At 31.9% G+C, this 20,727-nt stretch overlaps 2 protein-coding genes across 5 annotated transcripts; one reads left to right on the forward strand and one right to left on the reverse strand.

Annotated features, from left to right (window-relative positions):
• The first annotated feature begins 7,388 nt into the window (after nucleotides 1-7,388).
• On the forward strand, nucleotides 7,389-12,719 carry LOC131623349 (beta-fructofuranosidase, cell wall isozyme-like). The gene is made up of 7 exons (XM_058894358.1): nucleotides 7,389-7,623; nucleotides 7,762-7,770; nucleotides 8,475-9,343; nucleotides 10,575-10,733; nucleotides 10,943-11,184; nucleotides 11,269-11,359; nucleotides 12,153-12,719. The coding sequence occupies exons 1-7, from the start codon at nucleotides 7,437-7,439 to the stop codon at nucleotides 12,339-12,341; spliced, it is 1,746 nt and encodes a 581-aa protein (XP_058750341.1). The 5' UTR covers nucleotides 7,389-7,436; the 3' UTR covers nucleotides 12,342-12,719.
• A 196-nt stretch (nucleotides 12,720-12,915) lies between these two features.
• Nucleotides 12,916-20,474, reverse strand: LOC131623350 (protein MAIN-LIKE 2-like). Of its 4 annotated transcripts, XM_058894362.1 has the most exons (9): nucleotides 20,316-20,465; nucleotides 19,827-20,009; nucleotides 16,987-19,695; nucleotides 15,286-15,468; nucleotides 15,010-15,117; nucleotides 14,275-14,910; nucleotides 14,029-14,196; nucleotides 13,559-13,951; nucleotides 12,916-13,466 (listed from the first exon to the last, which is right to left on the reverse strand). In XM_058894362.1, exons 5-9 carry the CDS (start codon nucleotides 15,097-15,099, stop codon nucleotides 13,257-13,259), a joined length of 1,497 nt encoding a protein of 498 aa, XP_058750345.1. In that variant the 5' UTR covers nucleotides 15,100-15,117; nucleotides 15,286-15,468; nucleotides 16,987-19,695; nucleotides 19,827-20,009; nucleotides 20,316-20,465; the 3' UTR covers nucleotides 12,916-13,256. The 4 variants fall into 4 exon arrangements, with proteins under 4 accessions (XP_058750345.1, XP_058750344.1, XP_058750343.1 ...); XM_058894361.1 differs by having other exon boundaries at nucleotides 16,987-20,009; XM_058894360.1 differs by lacking the exons at nucleotides 16,987-19,695; nucleotides 19,827-20,009 and having other exon boundaries at nucleotides 20,316-20,474.
• Nucleotides 20,475-20,727: the final 253 nt, after the last annotated feature.

Genomic DNA, 20,727 nt, shown 5'->3' on the forward strand with positions numbered 1-20,727 from the left:
TAAATATATCTCCATCTCAAAGATTTGCACAATTTAATTTAAAATTAAAGATTTTTTAATTCTTACAAAACCACATACTATCAAGTTTAGTAGTATTACATAATTTACTTTTAGACTTTATTTATATTTTAGAGATTATTTTAAATACTAAAAGTATATATTTATATAAAAATAACATTGATTAAAATGTTGAAACAAAATCTGTTAAGATTGTGGAAACAAATGGATAAGTTAAATCTAAGTCACGAAAAACCTTTGTTCTTTTGGCTCCTAAAGTCACGAGAATATACATGGAGTGAACTAGTGGAAGAACACAATTGTATTGTATATGTTCAAAAAGAGAGTTGGAAGTAGTGACCCACAAAATCTATACATCATTATCTATAATGGATAAGAACAAAACATTAGTACTACTATGAATCGGATACTATACGCCACAATTTAGTTTTTTAAAAGTGATTCCGCATAAGCACTTATTGAAAAGGAAAAAAGTGATGATCCTCCTTTGTGATGTTGTTACCTTTTTGGCATGGTATTCATGTTTCATTAATTCTATAACGTGAGGTAGCCACGTTTTAAGGATAAGTCCAAGTTTTGATGTTGTTCTTAATTCTTGATCACTAACTTCACACGTATCCGCTTGTGGCTTTTCTACTTCTTATTTGAATTGTGGGTTGACCAATAAACAAGCAATGTACGAAACTTATTTGATTTTTAAAAAATAAAATAAAAGGATAGGTTAGTTGAATACGAAAGTCCTTTGAGATAAATGGATTAGAATTTTATTAAATCAGCTGGTAAAAATTGGTTCAATTCGTTGAATATGAAAGTTCATTAAGAGATATCGGTTTGAAGAAAATGTCACTTTTATTATGATGAGATCTCTAACAATAAAATTATTATTAAATTGTAATTTTTTAAATTGAGTCAAAGACTTATTTACTGGAATATCTTGTTTGATCATCATTAGATCAGGAAAACTTTCGATTCAAGAAACTGACTTCTTACTCGAACTAGGTTCTAATACCACTCTTGAATCATCAAAAGAATCAATATTCACATTTGGTCAAATATTCATCTAAAGGTCATAAAATCACGCAAATAAATAAGAGACATTACATATTCACTCAAATGTTTAAGGTGATAAATATATGGAATTTTTACTTATAAAATATTCAAGTTTTACTTTTTTAAATAATATGAGACTTAAAAGTCACATTTGTTTCTCAACACCTCTCACACTTTTTCCCACCCGTATAAATTGACATGTAATTATCTTTAATTTTAGTGGAACACGATGAATTCTACTTTATATAGCTTGACATATATATAGTCATTTTGACTATTATTCTCAGCATGTTAAAAGAAAAATTGAATAAAAAAAAGAATTTTATCATTTCAATCTTAATTTGTACAATAGGTGTACCACTTTATATACATAGCAGTGGTCCAACAGAATTATGTAAATTAATTGTAACAAACTAAAATATCTAACAAACTAAAAATAGAAAAATAAAATAGATCAAATTTTAACAATTGTAATTTTATTAATTATTATTTTTATTAATTAAAATAAATAAGTCTAAGGTTACGACCCTAACTACATGTATATTATTATTTTATTTTGTTCAAAATTAAAGGTGTTTAAAATTAAAATGGTCTAATAAAAAATTGTTAATCGAATTAAACTAAATCAAAAACTAAAAAAAATTGTATGTTGGTTCGGATGAGTTTAAATTAATTTTTAACAGAAACGTGCGCGTTTGTTTTGATTTAAGTTTGTATTTTGTAAACCGAATTGAACCACATTATGTTAATATATTTAACATTTTTAAAAATGACTCTGATCCCATGACTAAATGAGGGACTTTCTGATATTAATTTTGATTAGTAGATGTGTTTGAAAATGAATTGTGTTTTTTAGATCTTGTTCATTCTTTTTAAATCTTTTCATTTGTTTTTGAATATTAACCTCGATTATGATATGTAAGGAGTTCTAATGGAGGATACTTGGATACCAAGATTTTAATGGAAGAGTTGGGTGTTCATGTAACTGAATTTTCTAGTAGCATGAGCTGCTTTCTTGCTGTCTTGGGAGAAGTTGTTCTGCTTTTAAGGTCTAGTATAAGATTGAAGTATTTCTTTATTATGTTGTATGATGGATAGCCTATTTTTGGTCTAGGTGATGCGTACTTTGAAACACACATTGTTATTTGAGTTCTTTTATTATTTGGTGTTGAAATGGTGTTGTAACATGTACTCATTGACATTGTTATTTGGTTATGTATGAATGACTAAACACAAAGTTATGTTTATATGTGTATATGTGTATGTATGACTTGATAAAATAAAAGTCATATTACAACGGTTGTTACTAAGGGCCGTTGTAATAAAATAAAGGTCCTAGTTTCGATTCCCAGCTGCGGCGTTTTGTTATTTATATTTTTCTGCGAAGCGCGTGAGATACTATAACATATATGATATATAACTGTTGTTAAATTTTCTGCATAATCAACTAATTTTATCCCGCTTTTATAATTTTCCCATTTTTTGAACATGTATTATTGTTCATCAAATCACAACAGAAAAAACAAGTCATGTTTGAAATAAAGTTATAATAATAATAATAATAATAATAATAATAATAATTATTATTATTATTATTATATCATATTCATGATATCACGTAATTTATTATATTCAATTGTATCAGAACATACATATATCCTACAATTTATCAGAACAAACAACCTACAATTTACACATTACATAACATCACACAATTGTATCTTGGTATTTTGGTTTCTTGACTCTTGGTATCTTGACTCTAAAGACTTATGATTTCAAATAATTATACTTGTTAGTAAAAATACTTAGAAATTATAACATATAATTAATATATTATGAATAAAGAATAGATTACTTGTTAATTTTCCCATATGCCTTCTTCATGATTGATTTGAATAGCATGCACATCATCTCCATCAACTTCGTCATATGAGGTAGGAACTTGTATTGTGTAAGAAGGTGTGGACGAAATATCAAGACTCTCATCACTAAGAGGAATGTGTTTCCTTGGAGAACGATTGACCATTTCTCTGATATGTCCGAAGGATCGGTAACATAGAAAACTTGTTTTGCTTGAGAAACCATGATGAATGGTTTGGTCATAAAAGATGTCTTGCCAAGATCGACGCGGGCGAATCCTAAGTAATCAATGTGTACACCATTACTATTATTGGGAACTCACTTGCTTTTAAATAAATCCACTTTGAAAATAACATAATCAATCTCTAAAATCTCATCAATGACACCATAGAACGTGGTAGTTGCCAATACATAGTTCTTATCTTTCGAACTAGAGAAATACATCGATTCTACTTCAACCATAACCCCGCTATTTTGCATTGTACAACAATCATCTTTTGATTTTGTATAAAAGGTATAATGACTAATGTCATATGCAGTCCAAGTTATGACGCAAAATTTTGGTTCGTACGACAACCATTTAAGTATATCGGATGCACTACGATCATTAGATACATTTTCATTAAACCAATCTATGAATTTCTTGTTATGCTCTATCAACAATAACTTGTCACTCATTCAGGAATATATTTTCCTCAAAATTCTTTTGTGAGTATCTATCAAAGGTTGAACTTCATCTATATTATTCAATATATAGAAATGTGCTTGAATAACTACATCCCCAGCCATTGATTTAACATTTAGACCTTGAATATCTCTTTCGTCCGTGTCAGCATGACGAGACTTTGGAATTACTATAGAATCTGCTTCCGACAAATAGTTTATACAAAACTTAACAGCTCCTTTTGTGATGTACCTTTCAACAATCAAAGCTTAAGTGAACTATAATGTCAAAAAATGATGGAGGAAAATACATCTTCGATTGACATAAGACTATGGCAGCCTCATCTTCTAATTCATCTAATATTTTGAAATCAAGAACTTGATTATATGTGGCATTGAAGAATAAGCACAATCTCGTTATAGTTACTCTCACATTTTTTTGACAGGATCCCACGGATATCCACTGGTAGAAGTTGTTGCATCAATACATGAAAATCATGAGATTTTAAACCAATTAACTTGAGATCTTTCATTGATACAAATTTTTTGATGTTTGATGAGTAACCTTGAGGAACTTTAATACCATGCAAACACTCGCAGAAAATTTTCTTTTCCTTTTTAGATAGAGTGTGACATGCTGGATGCAAATAAGTTCTTTTTCCTTTCTCTATTAGAGCCGACTGTTTTCATATACCCATCGCCTCCATGTTAAGACGGGAAGTCTTACTATCTTTAGTCTTGCCTGGAATGTTTAGAAGTGTGCCAATCGAACTATCACACACATTTTTCTCCACAAGCATCACATCAAGACAATGTCTAATATCAAGACTTGACCAATATGAAAGATCAAAGAAGATAGACATCTTTTTCCATATATTTTTCTCAACTGGCCTTTTTTTCTTTTTCTCTCTTCCCAAAGACAACATTAATGTGTTCCTTTCGTTGATAGACTTCATCCCCGGTTAAAGGTTCAGGAGCCTCTTCAAACTTTTTATCTCCATTAAAAGCCTTATGCAATCTACGATAAGGATGACCGAGTTTTTGAAATTTTTGATGCCCTAGGTAAACGATCTTTTTGCAAACTCAAGTTGGTGATAACAAGTATCTTCTTCACATATATGATACGCTCTATGTCCTTTGAAACTATATCTCGCCAAGTTACCGTAAGCAGGAAAGTCGTTGATTATGCAAAATAACATTGCACGAATCTTAAATTTTTCTCCAGAATATGCATCATCAAATTTAACACTTTCATCCCACGAGAGTCGTAAATATTCAATAAACGAACTTAGATAAACATCTATGTCGTTACCAGGTTGCCATGGTCCATAAATCATCATACTTAACAATATATACTTGCGCTTCGTGCACAACCAAGGAGATAGGTTATAAATAGTGAGAAGAACAGGCCACGAAGAATGATTAATGCTCATATTACAAAAGGGGTTCATTCCATTGGTGGCAAGCTCAATCCTAAGGTTTCGTGACATATATCATCTCAATAAAGATGATGAAATATATCTTCTTTTGTACCTTTATTGATATTCGCGCAAACTGCACAAGGACAATAAAAAATACCATTATTTTTTATAAACTGGACCTAATCTATCGGCTTTCATCCAACTACGATCCATAACAACTTCTGAAATTTATACACGAATAATAATGTGAATGACACACCAAAATCTAATCCTAAACCTAAAGCATATGCATATGCAAATCTAAATCTAAAGCATATGAAAAATGAACTCTCATACTGACTTGAGCATATACAACGTGAACGAAATATTAAGAACGCGACATAAACCCAAAAAAAGGAATGAAATTCGAAGATGAAGAGTATCGTACTTCGAAGCTGAAGAATCTTATGCACGTAAGGAATGAAGATGTTGAAGATTTGCTATTCAAATGAACGTAAAGGGTGAGGATTTGAGCTAGAAATGAATCTTACGCCACCGTTGTCGTCTCTCGTTCGCTTGTTCGCCTATGGCGTCTTATGAAAGAAGTGAATACGTTTAGTTTTAATTTTTCAGAAACCCCTTTAATCGCGGTTGGACAACACAATTGTAGTGGAAGTTTCAATCCTCTAACAACGGTTGGTTGAGTCCACCGTTGTTAAATTATTTTCAATTTATGTTTTAAATAATGGACTTAAGTGACCCACGTTTAATGTACTCTAAAAATTAGAAGAAGAAAAATAGTTGATGGGAATCGAAACTTGCTACGCATAATTTGTTACCACGGTTTTATAGGGAAATCGTCATTAAATAACTGTTTATATTTCCATATATTCACTGAGCGCAAGAATTTTAACCTATTCCAACGGTGTATATGAATTTGTTGTAACCTTGGTGTTGTTGTTTGCGCGTTTTGTATGAGTGTCCGTTTGCGGGAATGTGCGCCTATTTCCTAGACATGTCGCTCGTTGCTTGGGTTACTCATCCATTTATGAAAATGTGGGGAATGGTGTGTCATTATCTATAACAGTATAGGAGAGGAAGTCAAAAAGAGAAAGTCGTGTTTTCTAGAATGATATGGAAGTAACTATTCACACCCACACGTTTGAGAAAAATAAATGTTGTTACTGCTTCTTTGGAGTCTAAGATTCGGCACAAGATATTTCTATAAATATCTCAAACCTAAAGTTGAGAGAGACCGTCAGTTCATTATAAAAATACCATATACAAAATTTCTCATCGTCCCTATGTTGCTCTAATATCACAACATCTTTATAAACCTGTAAGAATCGTACACCATAAGGGGTTGCCACCATTTATTAGTTTAGTAAGTAGAATAGCATTACCAAATTTTTTTAACAAACATTATATATAGCCATTTTACTTATATAATTTATAACTATTTTTTATTTTTTTTTAAAGATTCGGCCCCTTTCAATAACATTTTTATATTTGTCTCTATTTTAAGATCATGTTTTGGAAGATCATGTTTAATTATATTTATATTTTGATATTGTAAATTTTAAAAAAAAACAATTTAGTATTATATTTTTTTTTAATTTTTAAATATATATGTATCAAAATATTAATTTAGTTTTCTAAGGTCTTTCTCATCAAAATTCTCTGAAAATCAACTTGCAAAAAAACCCTTAAATAACCGAAAAGTTTGTAAAAATTATGAGAATCCATCTTTTAATCATTTTAAAGATGATACTTGTTTCATTAATTTTTAAGTTGTTTTATGAAGAAAAAATATTTTAATATGTCACTTTAAAAAAGTTTAATTAAAACAATATTATTAATTATAACTTTGTTAATATTATTCTTAACTATTTACTAAAAAGAGATAAAAACGTGAGTTCAGATAATAAATAATTAAAATACTGTAGATATATTTTTAAAGAAACAAAATTAGTATATTTTTAATATAGTATATGTAAATAATATTACAATCAAAATTAAAAAGTACCATACAATAATTTATATTTTCTTTTAGTTTAGTTTTTTTTTTTTTTTTGGTTTAGAGTAATTTTGTAAAATGAACAACCTTCAAATAAAAATTATAGGTATATCTTTCAACATGGATTTAAATTACATTAAGTATTGCTTATTGTACCCCAAAAATAATTAAATACTGCCTTGCCTTTGACAATTAAGACTACACACTTTCTTGGTTGCTTCTTTCACATGATCAATATAGCTGCCTATGTATTAAAAAAATCACTTCTTATATTATAATACACATTGAGTAATACATACCCTTTTCCATTGGTCACAAGATTCAACCATAGCCCCACAACATTTTTCTATTCTCTGTATATAAATATATACCATGGCCTTGTAATTTTCTCCACATTTCAACATAACTATTCATTGCCATTTGCCACCATGACTATACTCTCTACAATTTGGCTATTACCTCTCTTTACTTTCATTTATGTTAATGGTGTTCTTCCTATTGAAGCTACTCACCATGTTCATAGAGAACTTCAAAGTTTATCTTCTGATGAGTATTCTACAAATCAACCTTATAGAACTGGTTATCATTTTCAACCTCCAAAGAATTGGATAAATGGTAATTAATATGCTCTTATTTGATCTTTTGTATTTTTCTTTTGGAGTTAAATATTTTACATCTCTAACAGATTCTTCTTTTGGTTTTTGGTTCTTGTTCTTTGACATGTTATGCTTTAATGGATGTGTGGATTTGCAGATCCTAATGGTTAGTTCAATTCTTTTATGAATCCCTCTTAATTAATAATAGTACATTTTTATGCAAATAGTTTCTTTTAATATTAATTCCATCATATTATCATCATTCATGTTGTTATGCACTACATAGATCATAGATTATACACTTCAAATTTGTCATTGGTGTATTAATGTATGTGTATTTCAAAGTTTCAAAGATCATCTCTAACTATTTGTGAAATTAATTAAAAATATGATTAATTTCTTATTAATTTTAATAAAATTTAGTCAAAGCCCAAAATGTTGAAATGTTCAAAAATAATACTTCAAACGGCAGTTCCAAAGCTTTAAAAGATATCATCACATATATAGCAATATATAACCTGCATCATCTATAAGCAAATCACATGCCAAATCAATAGGAAAATGACATTTGAACAACAATAATAAAAATAAAGTAAACAGTTAGGCCAAAAGAAATGTTGCCATTCATAGAAGATGATTACAATTTTTATTGATTTTAAAAACTATACAAATAAGAATAAGGTAGGTCAGATGTCCAATATATTATTAATAATTCATTGACATGTATCAGAGTTTTATATCAATATAACACTGACACATATAATTATATTTAATTTACTTATTTTTTTAAATTATTATCGGTATCAAGATGCCAAATTATTATAGTGTTGTCTACTAAAAATGAAATATTGTCTTTTGTGATTTTTTTAGGTCCATTGCTTTACAAAGGAGTTTATCATTTATTCTATCAATACAACCCTAAAGGTGCACAATGGGGGAATATAGTATGGGCACATTCCATTTCAACTGATCTTATTAACTGGACCCCACTAGATTCAGCCATCTTTCCATCTCAGCCGTCGGATATAAACGGTTGTTGGTCAGGATCAACCACAATCCTTCATGGTAACAAACCAGCAATACTATACACTGGAATCAACAAACTGAACCACCAAGTTCAAAATTTAGCATACCCTAAAGATTTCTCTGACAGTTTTCTTAGGGAATGGATTAAGTCACCACAAAATCCATTAATGGAACCAACTAATGAGAATAAAATCAATTCTAGTTCGTTCAGAGATCCGACTACTGGTTGGTTAGGAAAAGATGGAAAATGGAGGGTTCTTGTTGGAAGCAAAAGAAGAACAAGAGGGATTGCAATTTTGTATAAGAGTAAAGATTTTGTTGAATGGAAAAAATCTAAGCACCCTTTGCATTCAGCTAAGGGTACAGGAATGTGGGAGTGTCCTGATTTTTTTCCGGTGTTGAAAAATGGGATTAAGGGAGTTGATACGTCGTTGAGTGATGATTCTGTTAGACATGTTCTTAAGGTTAGCTTGGATGACAAGAAACATGATTATTATTTAATTGGGAGTTATGATGAGGACAAAGACAGGTTTGTCCCTGATAGAGGTTTTGAAGAGGTGGAGATTGAGGAGGTTTTTAGATATGATTATGGGAAATATTATGCTTCGAAAACTTTCTTTGATTATGGGAAGAATAGAAGGGTTTTGCTTGGTTGGGTTAATGAATCTTCAAGTGTTGCTGATGATATCAAGAAAGGATGGTCTGGAATTCATGTGAGTTTGTTTTAATAATTTTGTTATTTTATATTTTTTATTGGTTTTTTATTTAATTTTATGAAATTAAGATAAGTGTTGGATGAAAAATATAATATAGTCTTGACCATTGACTTTTGACTTAATAATTTATAATAAATTTATTTTATCGGGCATGGTTTTGTTATGATTAATAAACTATATGGTTTAAGTTTAACATAACATGAACCAGCTAAGATCATGGCATGAGAATAGGATCGACATATATATTTTTTAAATAATAATAAAGTTGACTAGAAACATTTAAATATTAACATTTAATTTTATAGCTATTAGAGATAAGAGTGATATCTCAACTAATAATCAAGTTAAATAGACATAACATGATTGTTCAGAGTGTTGAAAAAGAATTACAAATGTGAGTAGTGTAAAGAAGTTTCACATTAGTTAGTAATGTGGAAATTGAGCATTTATAAGTGGAAGAATTCACATATCTATCTGCTTAAGATTTTAAGTGAATATGTGGTATGTTTCTTATATAAAAGTGTGTTTCTCATAAAAGAAAAAGTCCTAGAGTTTAATCTCTAACTACAATATTTATTTATATTTAATTATACACTAATATTAATGTTAACAAGGTTGATAACAATTTTAAGAAAAAAATTATAATTAATAATAAAGTTTAATACTAGATATTTGAAAAGCCTAACTAAATCAACAAATATTAATATTATTAAATTGAATTAAATATTTTTATTTCAAATTTGAACCTAAAATCTTACAATTGTATAGGTGAGTTTTTGTGGTTATTACATTTACAGCACAAAAAAAAATTAACTACTAGATGATTAATGAATACTCCCTCTGTTCCTTTTTAAGTGTCGTTTTAGAAGAATTTTTTTGTTCCTATTTAAATGTCGTTTTATAATTTAATGTTGTAATTTGTCAATTATACCCTTATTTTCTCAATAACTCCACCTCACATTTTTTAATTTTTTATTGGAAAAAGAGAATGTATGAATGAATTTATTTGGAAAGAGAAAAATAAATAAGGGTATGATAGGAAAAGTAACTCTAACAATCCACTATCTTGGTTGAAGAGCTTTTTACTAAAATGACACTTAAAAAGGAACGGAGGGAGTATCTACTAACTAAATCAAAAACTAATATTAACTATTTATAAAATTGTTGAATTTAATATCTTAAATTGATGTATGTTAGAATTTGAGCAATAATTCACATGTATTTGCAGACAATTCCAAGGACTATTTGGTTACATGAGTCAGGAAAACAGTTGGTACAGTGGCCAGTTGTAGAAATTGAGAAGCTGCGAGTAAATCATGTCAACTTGCCCACCAAACTTCTCAAGGGAGCTGAACTTCTGCAAATTAATGGTGTCACAGCATCACAAGTAAGCCATGCTTTCTTAATTACTACAATAACTACATGACATGAGTAATAATTGATAGTATATGGCATCTATCTAGTCTATATAATATATTTGTTATTCGATGAATTTAAAAAGTAAATTTTTGTTTATAATAGTGACCGCAGAGTATATAGATGATTATGATTTTTTTTAAAAATTAGATTAATTAATTGGTTATTTAACTTATGCAGGCTGATGTTGAAATATCATTTGAAGTGAATAAGAATAACATTAGAGAGGCTGAAGTTTTGGAGAAATGGACAGACCCTCAAATTCTGTGTAGCCAAAAGGGTACATCAGTAAAAAGTGGTTTAGGACCTTTTGGTTTGTTAGTTTTTGCTTCAAAGGGGTTACAAGAGTTCACATCAGTGTTCTTTAGAATATTCAGATTCCAAAACAAAAACTTGGTCCTCTTTTGTAGTGACCAAAGCAGGTTTGTCCTTAACCCTCTAGTTATTTTATATTCAAAATTGAGTTTCAACTCTATCTTATAAAAATGCATTTTTTTAATTAACAGGTCATCTTTGAATAAAGATAATGATTTGACTAGTTACGGGACTTTTATAGACGTGGATGTTCTTCATGAGAAGCTGTCATTGAGAACTTTGGTACGTTATATAATTGATTAAGGATTTAATGCATTTGACAATTTCCAACCTATAGATTATGTACATACTTTTTCAAACATAAATTGTCAATTTCATTTAATTGTAGAGTGGTCCACAAAAGTTCCATCAATATGAAATTTACATACGGCAAGTCATGATATAATATTAAATGGAAAAAGTACTCTCTGGTCTTATTTATAAAAAATAAAAATTAACTTTTAGATACATTGAATAACTAATGTATCTAGACAAATACATTGTCTTTTGAATGAATTTAAAAAACAAAATTTTACTTATAAATAGGACAGGGGGAGTAATTTATAAAATTATAAGATGTGATGTTATGATGCAATACATGTCTGCGTCAATTGTCCGCTTTGGGTGTGAAAATTCTCACAACTTTGTCAAGTTTTGGTGTGAGAATTCTCACAGCTTTGTCCTTTGAAAAAAACGCTTCGTTGAATTGAAAAGACGCTTCGTTTAATTTCGTTTCTCAAGCAATTTAAAACTATTTTGATCAAGTCAGCCAGAAGTCAACTTCTATGAAAAATATTTGTGAACATCTTACTCCTTTTTGGGTCGCAAAATCAATCCTCCTAAAAATTCCAGTCCTAAACCTAGTAGATACAATATGACCTAGGAGATACAACATTGATATTCTTAAGTTTTTGAACTATATAAAATTATGTCACTTTTTATACCAAGAATGTGACAAATTAAACCATTTTCTTAATTACATTTGTATTCATTTGCCCATCTATAATAAATGAGTTTCTACCTTCTTTTTTTACAGATTGATCACTCTGTGGTAGAGAGTTTTGGTGGAGAAGGAAGGGCATGCATTACAGCTAGAGTTTATCCAACATTGGCTATCAATGATAAGGCACTTATTTATGCTTTCAATAATGGAACTACTGACATCAAGATCACAAGTTTGAATGCTTGGAGCATGAAGAAAGCACAGTTAAATGGAAAATTATAAGCAAGAATGTGGGAGTAGAATAATGGACTTCATATAGTGAAACTTCATTTTGTGTTCTTCTATTTGTGTCTAGAAATATCATTATGCAATGAATATTGACATGCATGACATTAATATAATACAGATTTGGTAAGACAGATAGGGAAAATAAATAGTTTGTTGTTCTGATTTTGTCAAACAACTTTTCCATTTTGTTTTTTGTACTTTCGAAGCTGCTGTAACAGATTTTTGTAGTCTGTTTTATGCTAGTGTTTAGGTAGATAAATTTCAGTGTCCGATAGGCTTGTGAATTAATGGTGATAGATACTGATGTATGATTCTGCAGAATGAAATAAAGATTATAGTTTAAAATGCAAAACTGAGAAGAAAAAACAAATTACATTTCATTGGAGATAGGGGCTATGCTAGAATGCATCAATGAAGTAAAATCTTCTCCAATTTAAACTTCAAAAAAGTACATAGAGAATTGCATAGCTTTTTTCTATCATCTAATCTGACTGAAACTTGCAATCTATATTGAGTGAGATATAATTGTAGTCAATCATAAGTTACCAAAAGATAAACAAGCTACAAGACAAGTAAAATGATGAGCAGCCCCTATATTTAATATCATAAACCTGTTAAAAACAAGGCCATACATCAAGAACAATGAAAGTAACAAAGAAAACATCCAATAAATGCCTATAACAAGAATATCAAATGGAGCTTTTTACAGCATCAGTTTGCTAACTATCTGCATCCCCCAAAGGTCTTAAGTTTCTCAGCCGTTGATAAATTGGCAAACCTGTTTCATAGGATATGTTCTTTTAGAGTGTTGAACGTTCGATTATATACCTTACGCCCTTGACCAGCCTTAAATCATAACAATCAGGGGGTTAAGTCAGGATTAACTTCAGTTAGTTCTTTAGTCTTCTGTTATTCATACTCCGTACTCAGATGATCCTTTTGCTTACGTTTCCTACTACCCTTCTTAGTCACTTTCTCCTTTGGTATTTCTTCGAATGGTTCTGTTAAACACTTATGGGCAATATTTTTCACTTCATCAATTAAGCCTTTATTATAAGAATCCAACCCTTCTGTTGAGAATATATCAGCAAGATTCGCAATTTCCCTCATAGCAGTAACCTGTATCAGCATGTAGCAGTCATGCGTGTATTCATAGCATATCATAGCATATCTAAGAGAAAGATAAGTAACAAAAATAAGCAAAGACGTACTGCTCTCTGATACTCGGACTCTACAGATGATGTAACTCTCCCGATGTATTTTCGAGTTATTTTCTGGTACCACTGTACGTACTCCTCCTCGTCTAAAATGTTGCCGCCTTCAACAATATGAAGCCAACGCTCTGACCATTCTTTGAGAGCCGTGTCCATTTTTCCCATCAAATCTGCCCCATGATCCACTATACGGCTCTTCCTCTCCCACCGTTCCACATCTTTTGGGATGGTTTGATGCATGCCAAATTGCCTTAAGCAGCGATCGGGAAGGTGCCTTTCCGCCTTGTCAAAACACAACAGCATAGTTCTAGATGCCCGTAAAACCAAACTAGTTTGTATATATTCTGGTATGGCTGCATAGTCCATATCCCTGTAAGGAAGCCACTGGACCTGTGTATCAATACTAAAGCAAATTTATTAATTTCTTCTACCAAATTCATCAAATAAGTCAAATTATCAGCACTTACATCACAAGGATTAAGAGAATCAAAAGCCTTTCGGTAGGAAGCTACATTACATTTCGTCCTACAACAGCCTTTCCCTTTCCATTTAAGCACAAAGGGAAAGCAATTACTGTCAGGGTGGTCTTGGTTAAACTTAGGCTGTCCCACATTGAGGCGGGAATAACTCCAACACTAAAAAAACTAATATTCAGTCAGTTAAACAGATACCAACAGATTATAAAAAAGAGTCAATGGAAGTAATTTTTTAACCTGTACTAGAGTTAAACAGCCACTAACTGTGCTTTGAGATTTAAGGGAAGCATTGCCGAGTGATCGATATAAAAACGCCAATGCTCCTGCACCCCAAGCAAACTTCCCAGCTTCGTCAAAGTTTTCAAGCATAGAAAGGTACATAACAGGGACTTTGTTCCCAGTTGTTGTAGAAAATATCGTACTGCCTACTAGATATAGAAGGTAAGCACGGGTACAACGCTCAGTTTCCTCCAGTAATGCATCTTCAGGACACTCGGAAAAGAATTCCTTCAGCCAAGTAAGCTTCACCATTCCACCATTCAAATCCTCTGGTACTCTACCAAGTAGTTTCTCACAAACTGCACTTGGTGCACTTATTGGTCCTATCACAGGTTCTCCATCAATAGCCAAACCAAGTAACAACGCTACATCTTCCAGGGTTATTGTTAATTCTCCAACGGTTAAGTGAAAAGTATTTGTTTCTCTCCTCCACCTCTCAACCAAAGCAGCTATCAGTGCATTGTCAAGATTCATAGCAGGAAGTAATCGTAGGTAACCGAAACCAGCCTTCTCAACCAACTTAATCTGTTTAGGTGTGAGCTTCCACTGATCAAGCATTGAAGTGTGTTCATGGCATCTAAGAACACCGCGCTCCTGTGGATTTGGTATTAAAAATATTATCATATTCAATAATATGAATAACGAGAAACACGACTTAACAGAAACTATAAATGGTAGGGAAAATGCACCCACCTGTCCATCCCAAACTGCAGAAGAAACATGGTTATCTTGATCATAAAGTACATAACTATCAATTGGTCCAGGATCTTCATTGAGCTCCATTTAAGCGAGTGATGAGAACTGTCCAAAATACAAGAATCACAGAAACACATAATTACAGATCAGCCCCAATTTGAGATTGAAGAGAATCTTGCTGAACTGTGAACTCTGTTATTCTGCTTCCAGCAAAGATAAAGCAACACATAACAAGAGCATTCAACATCCTAAACTAATTATTTCATATCTGACCTTCAGACTAAGTGCCAGGTTGATGTTTGTTTTGCCAATTCGAAACTGCATCACATTCACTTGCACAAACTGGTGAGCCATGTTTAACCTATAGTCCAATCATGATAAAAGCTGCCTCTTAATAACTAAAAGCCAATGATTGTTCTTCCAACTTATCCCACTATTTTGCACCACGCCACCACCCTGATGAAAAAGAGAAGTTTCACATTTAGGATATAAACCTTTGAATAGTATCACTATCACTAAAAGTTTAAGCAATTACAAATTACGCTTCGCAAATATACATATACAGTAAATATGAACCATAGAATTTTCACTGCATTTGAATTGTAACAGTTTCTATAAGGGTGTTAGGATCCTCTCGTTGAGCAAGAAAGAATTCCCAGAACAGAACATTATTGAGTAATCCGAAGAATGACTTGAATTCTTTATTCAACAGGAATAGGAAAAGAAAAGTACACAAGTTCCTCAAAGGAGCACTCTTCTTTGACCTGTCATAAACTCAATTATTCTGAGATATCCCCTCCTCCCCTCTTCCAATTGATCGCTATTTAAAGATTTGCAAAGAGTAACCACAATAACAATAGAAATAGCACAGTACTATTAATAGGCTGAACAACCACATAACAAATTAGCTAATATCTCTAACAACACTTAACTAATCTAATTCTCATTTATTCTATATCCTAACAATGAGTTTATTTTATTTCTTTCTCTTAATATTATGATCTAACAACTCAAACTCTTTTGGGGCATCATTGCTTTCCTTTCGCATACAGAAGAACCATAAAGCCCTAAAGATCCGTTTTTCATTTTTACAAAAGCCTTCATTACCATGGAGCATCACTAGTCTTATAGTTGTCCAATAGGTTTTGCTTCGAGTCTGATAAGCAGTCAGTTTGTACTAATAAATTATAACCGAAATGAGGCATTTCCCCAATATATCCAACCCACTCAGCCTAAGTCCCGTGGAAAGGAGTACCCAAAAATAGAACCGGGCAACCTAATAAACCCATGTTACGGTGCAATCCCCAATTTTCACCTCCAAAACATAGCTAATTCATGTCTTTCCAAATGCACATGTTCCATATCCTCTACCATACCCTTGTATAAAACAAGCAATATCTCCATAACTCAAATATCCTAAATCTAACTTCTATAACTATTGGCTTACACACGACACATCAGAAATCTTAACAACTCGCCACTTACTCAACTAAAGATAAAATCTTTTCCACACTGCATTAAGTAAATCCTATCTTGGTTATGAACGCGATTCTAATAAAACATTAGCATCCAATGGCATTAAGGTCTCCAATGTCTCAGCAACATTAACACAACCATGATCAAGGCCGCATTAGTCTTATTTGACCGTAATTTCTCGCAATATGAACCCTAAATGGAGACCACAAAAACTCTTCTAATCAGAACAACAGCTAAGTGGGGAAGGTTTGAAATTGCATAAACCATAAATTTCAAAGCATTTTATTTCTTGTAACATATTAACAGTTCCTAGCTTCTTTACACAATTTGATATAATCAAATAATCCTCGTGAATAAAATGTCTAAGTTACAAAGTTTTGATAATAACAGTTAGAGTATGAAAATTATCAAGAAATTGTATTCGAGTTCGAAGAAATTGAAAAATCCAGAACGAAAGAGTGTTGATTTATACAATAAAGTTATAGAGAGAAAAGGAACCTGTGGTAAATGGAAATTTGGGGACGGAGTAGAGTAACAGTGGTGCTTCTGCTGCCGGGGAAGATGAGCGAGGATTTGGGGGTCAATTTTGCTGTTGTTGTTGGCTTAAAATGATTTGTTTTCTCAACTCTATGCTGATTCGATTTTTTTAAATTTTAGAAAAAATATTTTTTCTTTTAAATTGTTTTTCTTATTTGTAAGTTTTTAAGCGAAAATGAGTGGGTATAAAATAATTTTACATCATCAACTAATCACAATCATGTATTTAATTAAATTATTTTTTTATTTTGAAAAAATTTAATAATATAACAAATTGATAACTTTTTATTGAATGAGACATTACCCGTGCATATCTATTAAACCTTTTTTTTTTATATAGATTTGTAAGTTGAATAATCATATGAAGTAACATGTGACATGAGAAATTTTTTATTTGTAAATTAAATATTAGTAACTACTAAAAACTTATACATAATTTTCGTGGATTTGAATCTTGGTGGTGATAGCGTCCAAAATAATAATATTGGTTTTTGTCACTGATGTGCAAGAACTACTAATCGTGAAATGATAAAAAATGATGGAAAAAACTTGCTCTTGTTTTTTTAATGTGTGAATTCGAATGTTTTTTAAAAGATAAATTAGCAATAAACGCCCAAAGATGGACGAGATACTCTCTAGAAATTGTACGGAGGATATGAGAAATTAAAGAAAGTTCAGGTGTAATCCTAGAGTAAATAATACGATCGAATAGACAAATGAATGATGACGAAACAATTGCAGAGTTCTTCTTAAGATTGTTGGTTTTGACCAATCAAATGAAGTTGTGTGGAGAGAAGCTATTTGAGCGGCAGACGGTAGATAATGTTATAAAAACTTTATCTTTCAAGTTTGATCAGATTGTTGTGGACATTAAAAAGTCCAAAGATTTATCTGAAATGAAGCTAGAATAATTATAAGCGTCTCTTGAAGTTCATGAGTTGAGGCTGAAAAAGAGAAACTCAAATAAGGTGTTTGAACCAGCCTTGTATGCCAAACTCTTCAAGAAATAAAAAAAGACTCCTCAAAGAACAAAAAAGGCAAAGAAATGTGGAAGAAAAGGTAGAATGAGAGTGAAAGAGAATCATTATCACTCACAAAACTACTAGTACTCTCATAACTCCACAATATACCTATTTCTAAGAGTCCATAGTCAATTGAACCATCCATCCATTTAAATATTATTGGTACAACACATATACATTTTAGACAATTCTCTAATGTTCGAAGGCTCTATCACCTTGTCACTCTCGTCTAAATCTATAATGAGTGTCATTAAAGAAGGAAGGGAGGGAGGAAGAATGACGAGATATACTTGTGGATAAAGGACTAAAATTTGTACTTGGTGAAACTTGGAAGAAGGTTTGCTCTAAGATTGGTGATTTTTTTTCCAGATAAAGGTTATGGAAGAGAGAGTATCTGAAAAAGAGGAGAGCTGAAGCCTGAACCCCTATTTGTAGGAATTAGAGAGTTAGGCCTAGGGAAAATGAGTAACCTCTCACTAGGTACATCAATAGTTACAGAAGGATTCCCACGTCTCTAACACGTGCAAGAAACCTAGTCTGATTTGGTTTCCCAAAACAATTTCATCATTAGAAGCATTTAATGTTGCAGATGCATTTACCCGCGACGTTTAATGACAGACCTTGGCTGACGTTTGGGGATTCACCTCGAGTGACGTGTGAATGACTCCCCTTAAGTGACACTTGATGGAATCACCTCAAGTTCTGCTTGAGGGACTCCCCAAAGGAAGACTTTCATTGCCCTACGGGGATAGCTCAAACACGAATATTGGAGGTGATCAAACTAAATCACTTCGTTCTTTACAAATCCTAATGCTTGAGAGACCGTGTGTTTGTATAACTATATTTTATCATATATTAAGATAAGTTTGCCAAGCCTAGAAGAAAAGGGCGTCGAGGAAGTAAAGCAAAATTGATTAAGGGTGAGCGAATACCACATGCTGCCCAAAGATGAGCCACGTATACATAACTTCTCACCACTCCGAAAGAGCTTATCTTGAGCACCATAAACAACTCAAAGCACTATTCTTTGACCTGTCATAAACTCAATTATTCTGAGATATCCCCTCCTCCCCTCTTCCAATTGATCGCTATATAAAGACTTGCAAAGAGTAACCACAATAACAATAGAAATAGCACAGTACTATTAATAGGCTGAACAACCACATAACAAATTAGCTTATATCTCTAACAACACTTAACTACTCTAATTCTCATTTATTCTATATCCTAACAATGAGTTTATTTTATTTCTTTCTCTTAATATTATGATCTAACAACTCAAACTCTTTTGGGGCATCATTGCTTTCCTTTCGCATACAGAAGAACCATAAAGCCCTAAAGATCCGTTTATCATTTTTACAAAAGCCTTCATTACCATGGAGCATCACTACTCTTATAGTTGTCCAATAGGTTTTGCTTCGAGTCTGATAAGCAGTCAGTTTGTACTAATAAATTATAACTGAAATGAAGCATTTCCCCAATATATCCAACCCACTCATCAGCCTAAGTCCCGTGGAAAGGTGTACCCAAAAAAAGAACCGGGCAACCTGATAAACCCATGGTATGGTGCAATCCACAATTTTCACCTCCAAAACATAGCTAATTCATGCCTTGCCAAATGCTCATGTTCCATATACTCTATCATACCCTTGTATAAAACAGAAAACTTGTCAATTTCAAAGCAATATCTCCATAACTCAAATATCCTAAATCCAACTTCTATAACTATCGGCTCACACATGAGTCACGACACATCAGAAATCTTAACTCGCCACTTACTCAACTAAAGATAAAATCTTTTCCACACTGCATTAAGTAAATCCTATCTTGATTATGAACGCGATTCTAATAAAACATTAGCATCCAATGGCATCAAGGTCTCCAATGTCTCGGCAACATTAACACAACCATGATCAAGGCCGCATTAGTCTTATTTGACCGCAATTTCTCGCAATATGAACCCTAAATGGAGACCACAAAAACTCTTCTAATCAGAACAACAGCTAAGTGGGGAAGGTTTGAAATTGCATAAACCATAAATTTCAAAGCATTTTATTTCTTGTAACATATTAACAGTTCCTAGCTTCTTTACACAATTAGATATAATCAAATAATCCTCATGAATAAAATGTCTAAAATACAAAGTTTTGATAATAACCGTTAGAGTATGAAAATTATCAAAAAACGGTATTCAAGTTCGAAAAAATTGAAAAATCCAGAACGAAAGAGTGTTGATTTATACAATAAAGTTATTGAGAGAAAAGGAACCTGAGGGAAATGGAATTTTGGGGACGGAGTAGAGTAACAGTGGTGGTTCTGCTGCCGGAGAAGATGAGGGAGGATTTGGGGTCAATTTTGATGTTGTTGGCTTAAAATGATTTGTTTTCTCAACTCTTTGCTGATTCGATTTTTTTCATTTGCTTTTGCTTATTTGTAAGTTTTTTTAAGAGAAAATGAGTGACTATTGTCCTTTTTTTACATTATCAACCAATCACAATTAGGGGTGGCAAAACGGGTCTGGCGGGGAAAGTCTGTTTTACCCGCACTATTTCGCGGGGCGGGGAAAGTCTGTTTTACCCGCACTATTTCGCGGGGCGGGGCAAGGTTTTAGGCCCGCTCTCTTTAATGTGTCCGCCCCGCCCCGTCCCGTTTTTTTGGGGCTTTTGCGGGCATTTGTTTT

This window comes from Vicia villosa, unplaced genomic scaffold, assembly GCF_029867415.1.
Source record: "Vicia villosa cultivar HV-30 ecotype Madison, WI unplaced genomic scaffold, Vvil1.0 ctg.000060F_1_1, whole genome shotgun sequence".
Classification (NCBI taxonomy): domain Eukaryota; kingdom Viridiplantae; phylum Streptophyta; class Magnoliopsida; order Fabales; family Fabaceae; genus Vicia; species Vicia villosa.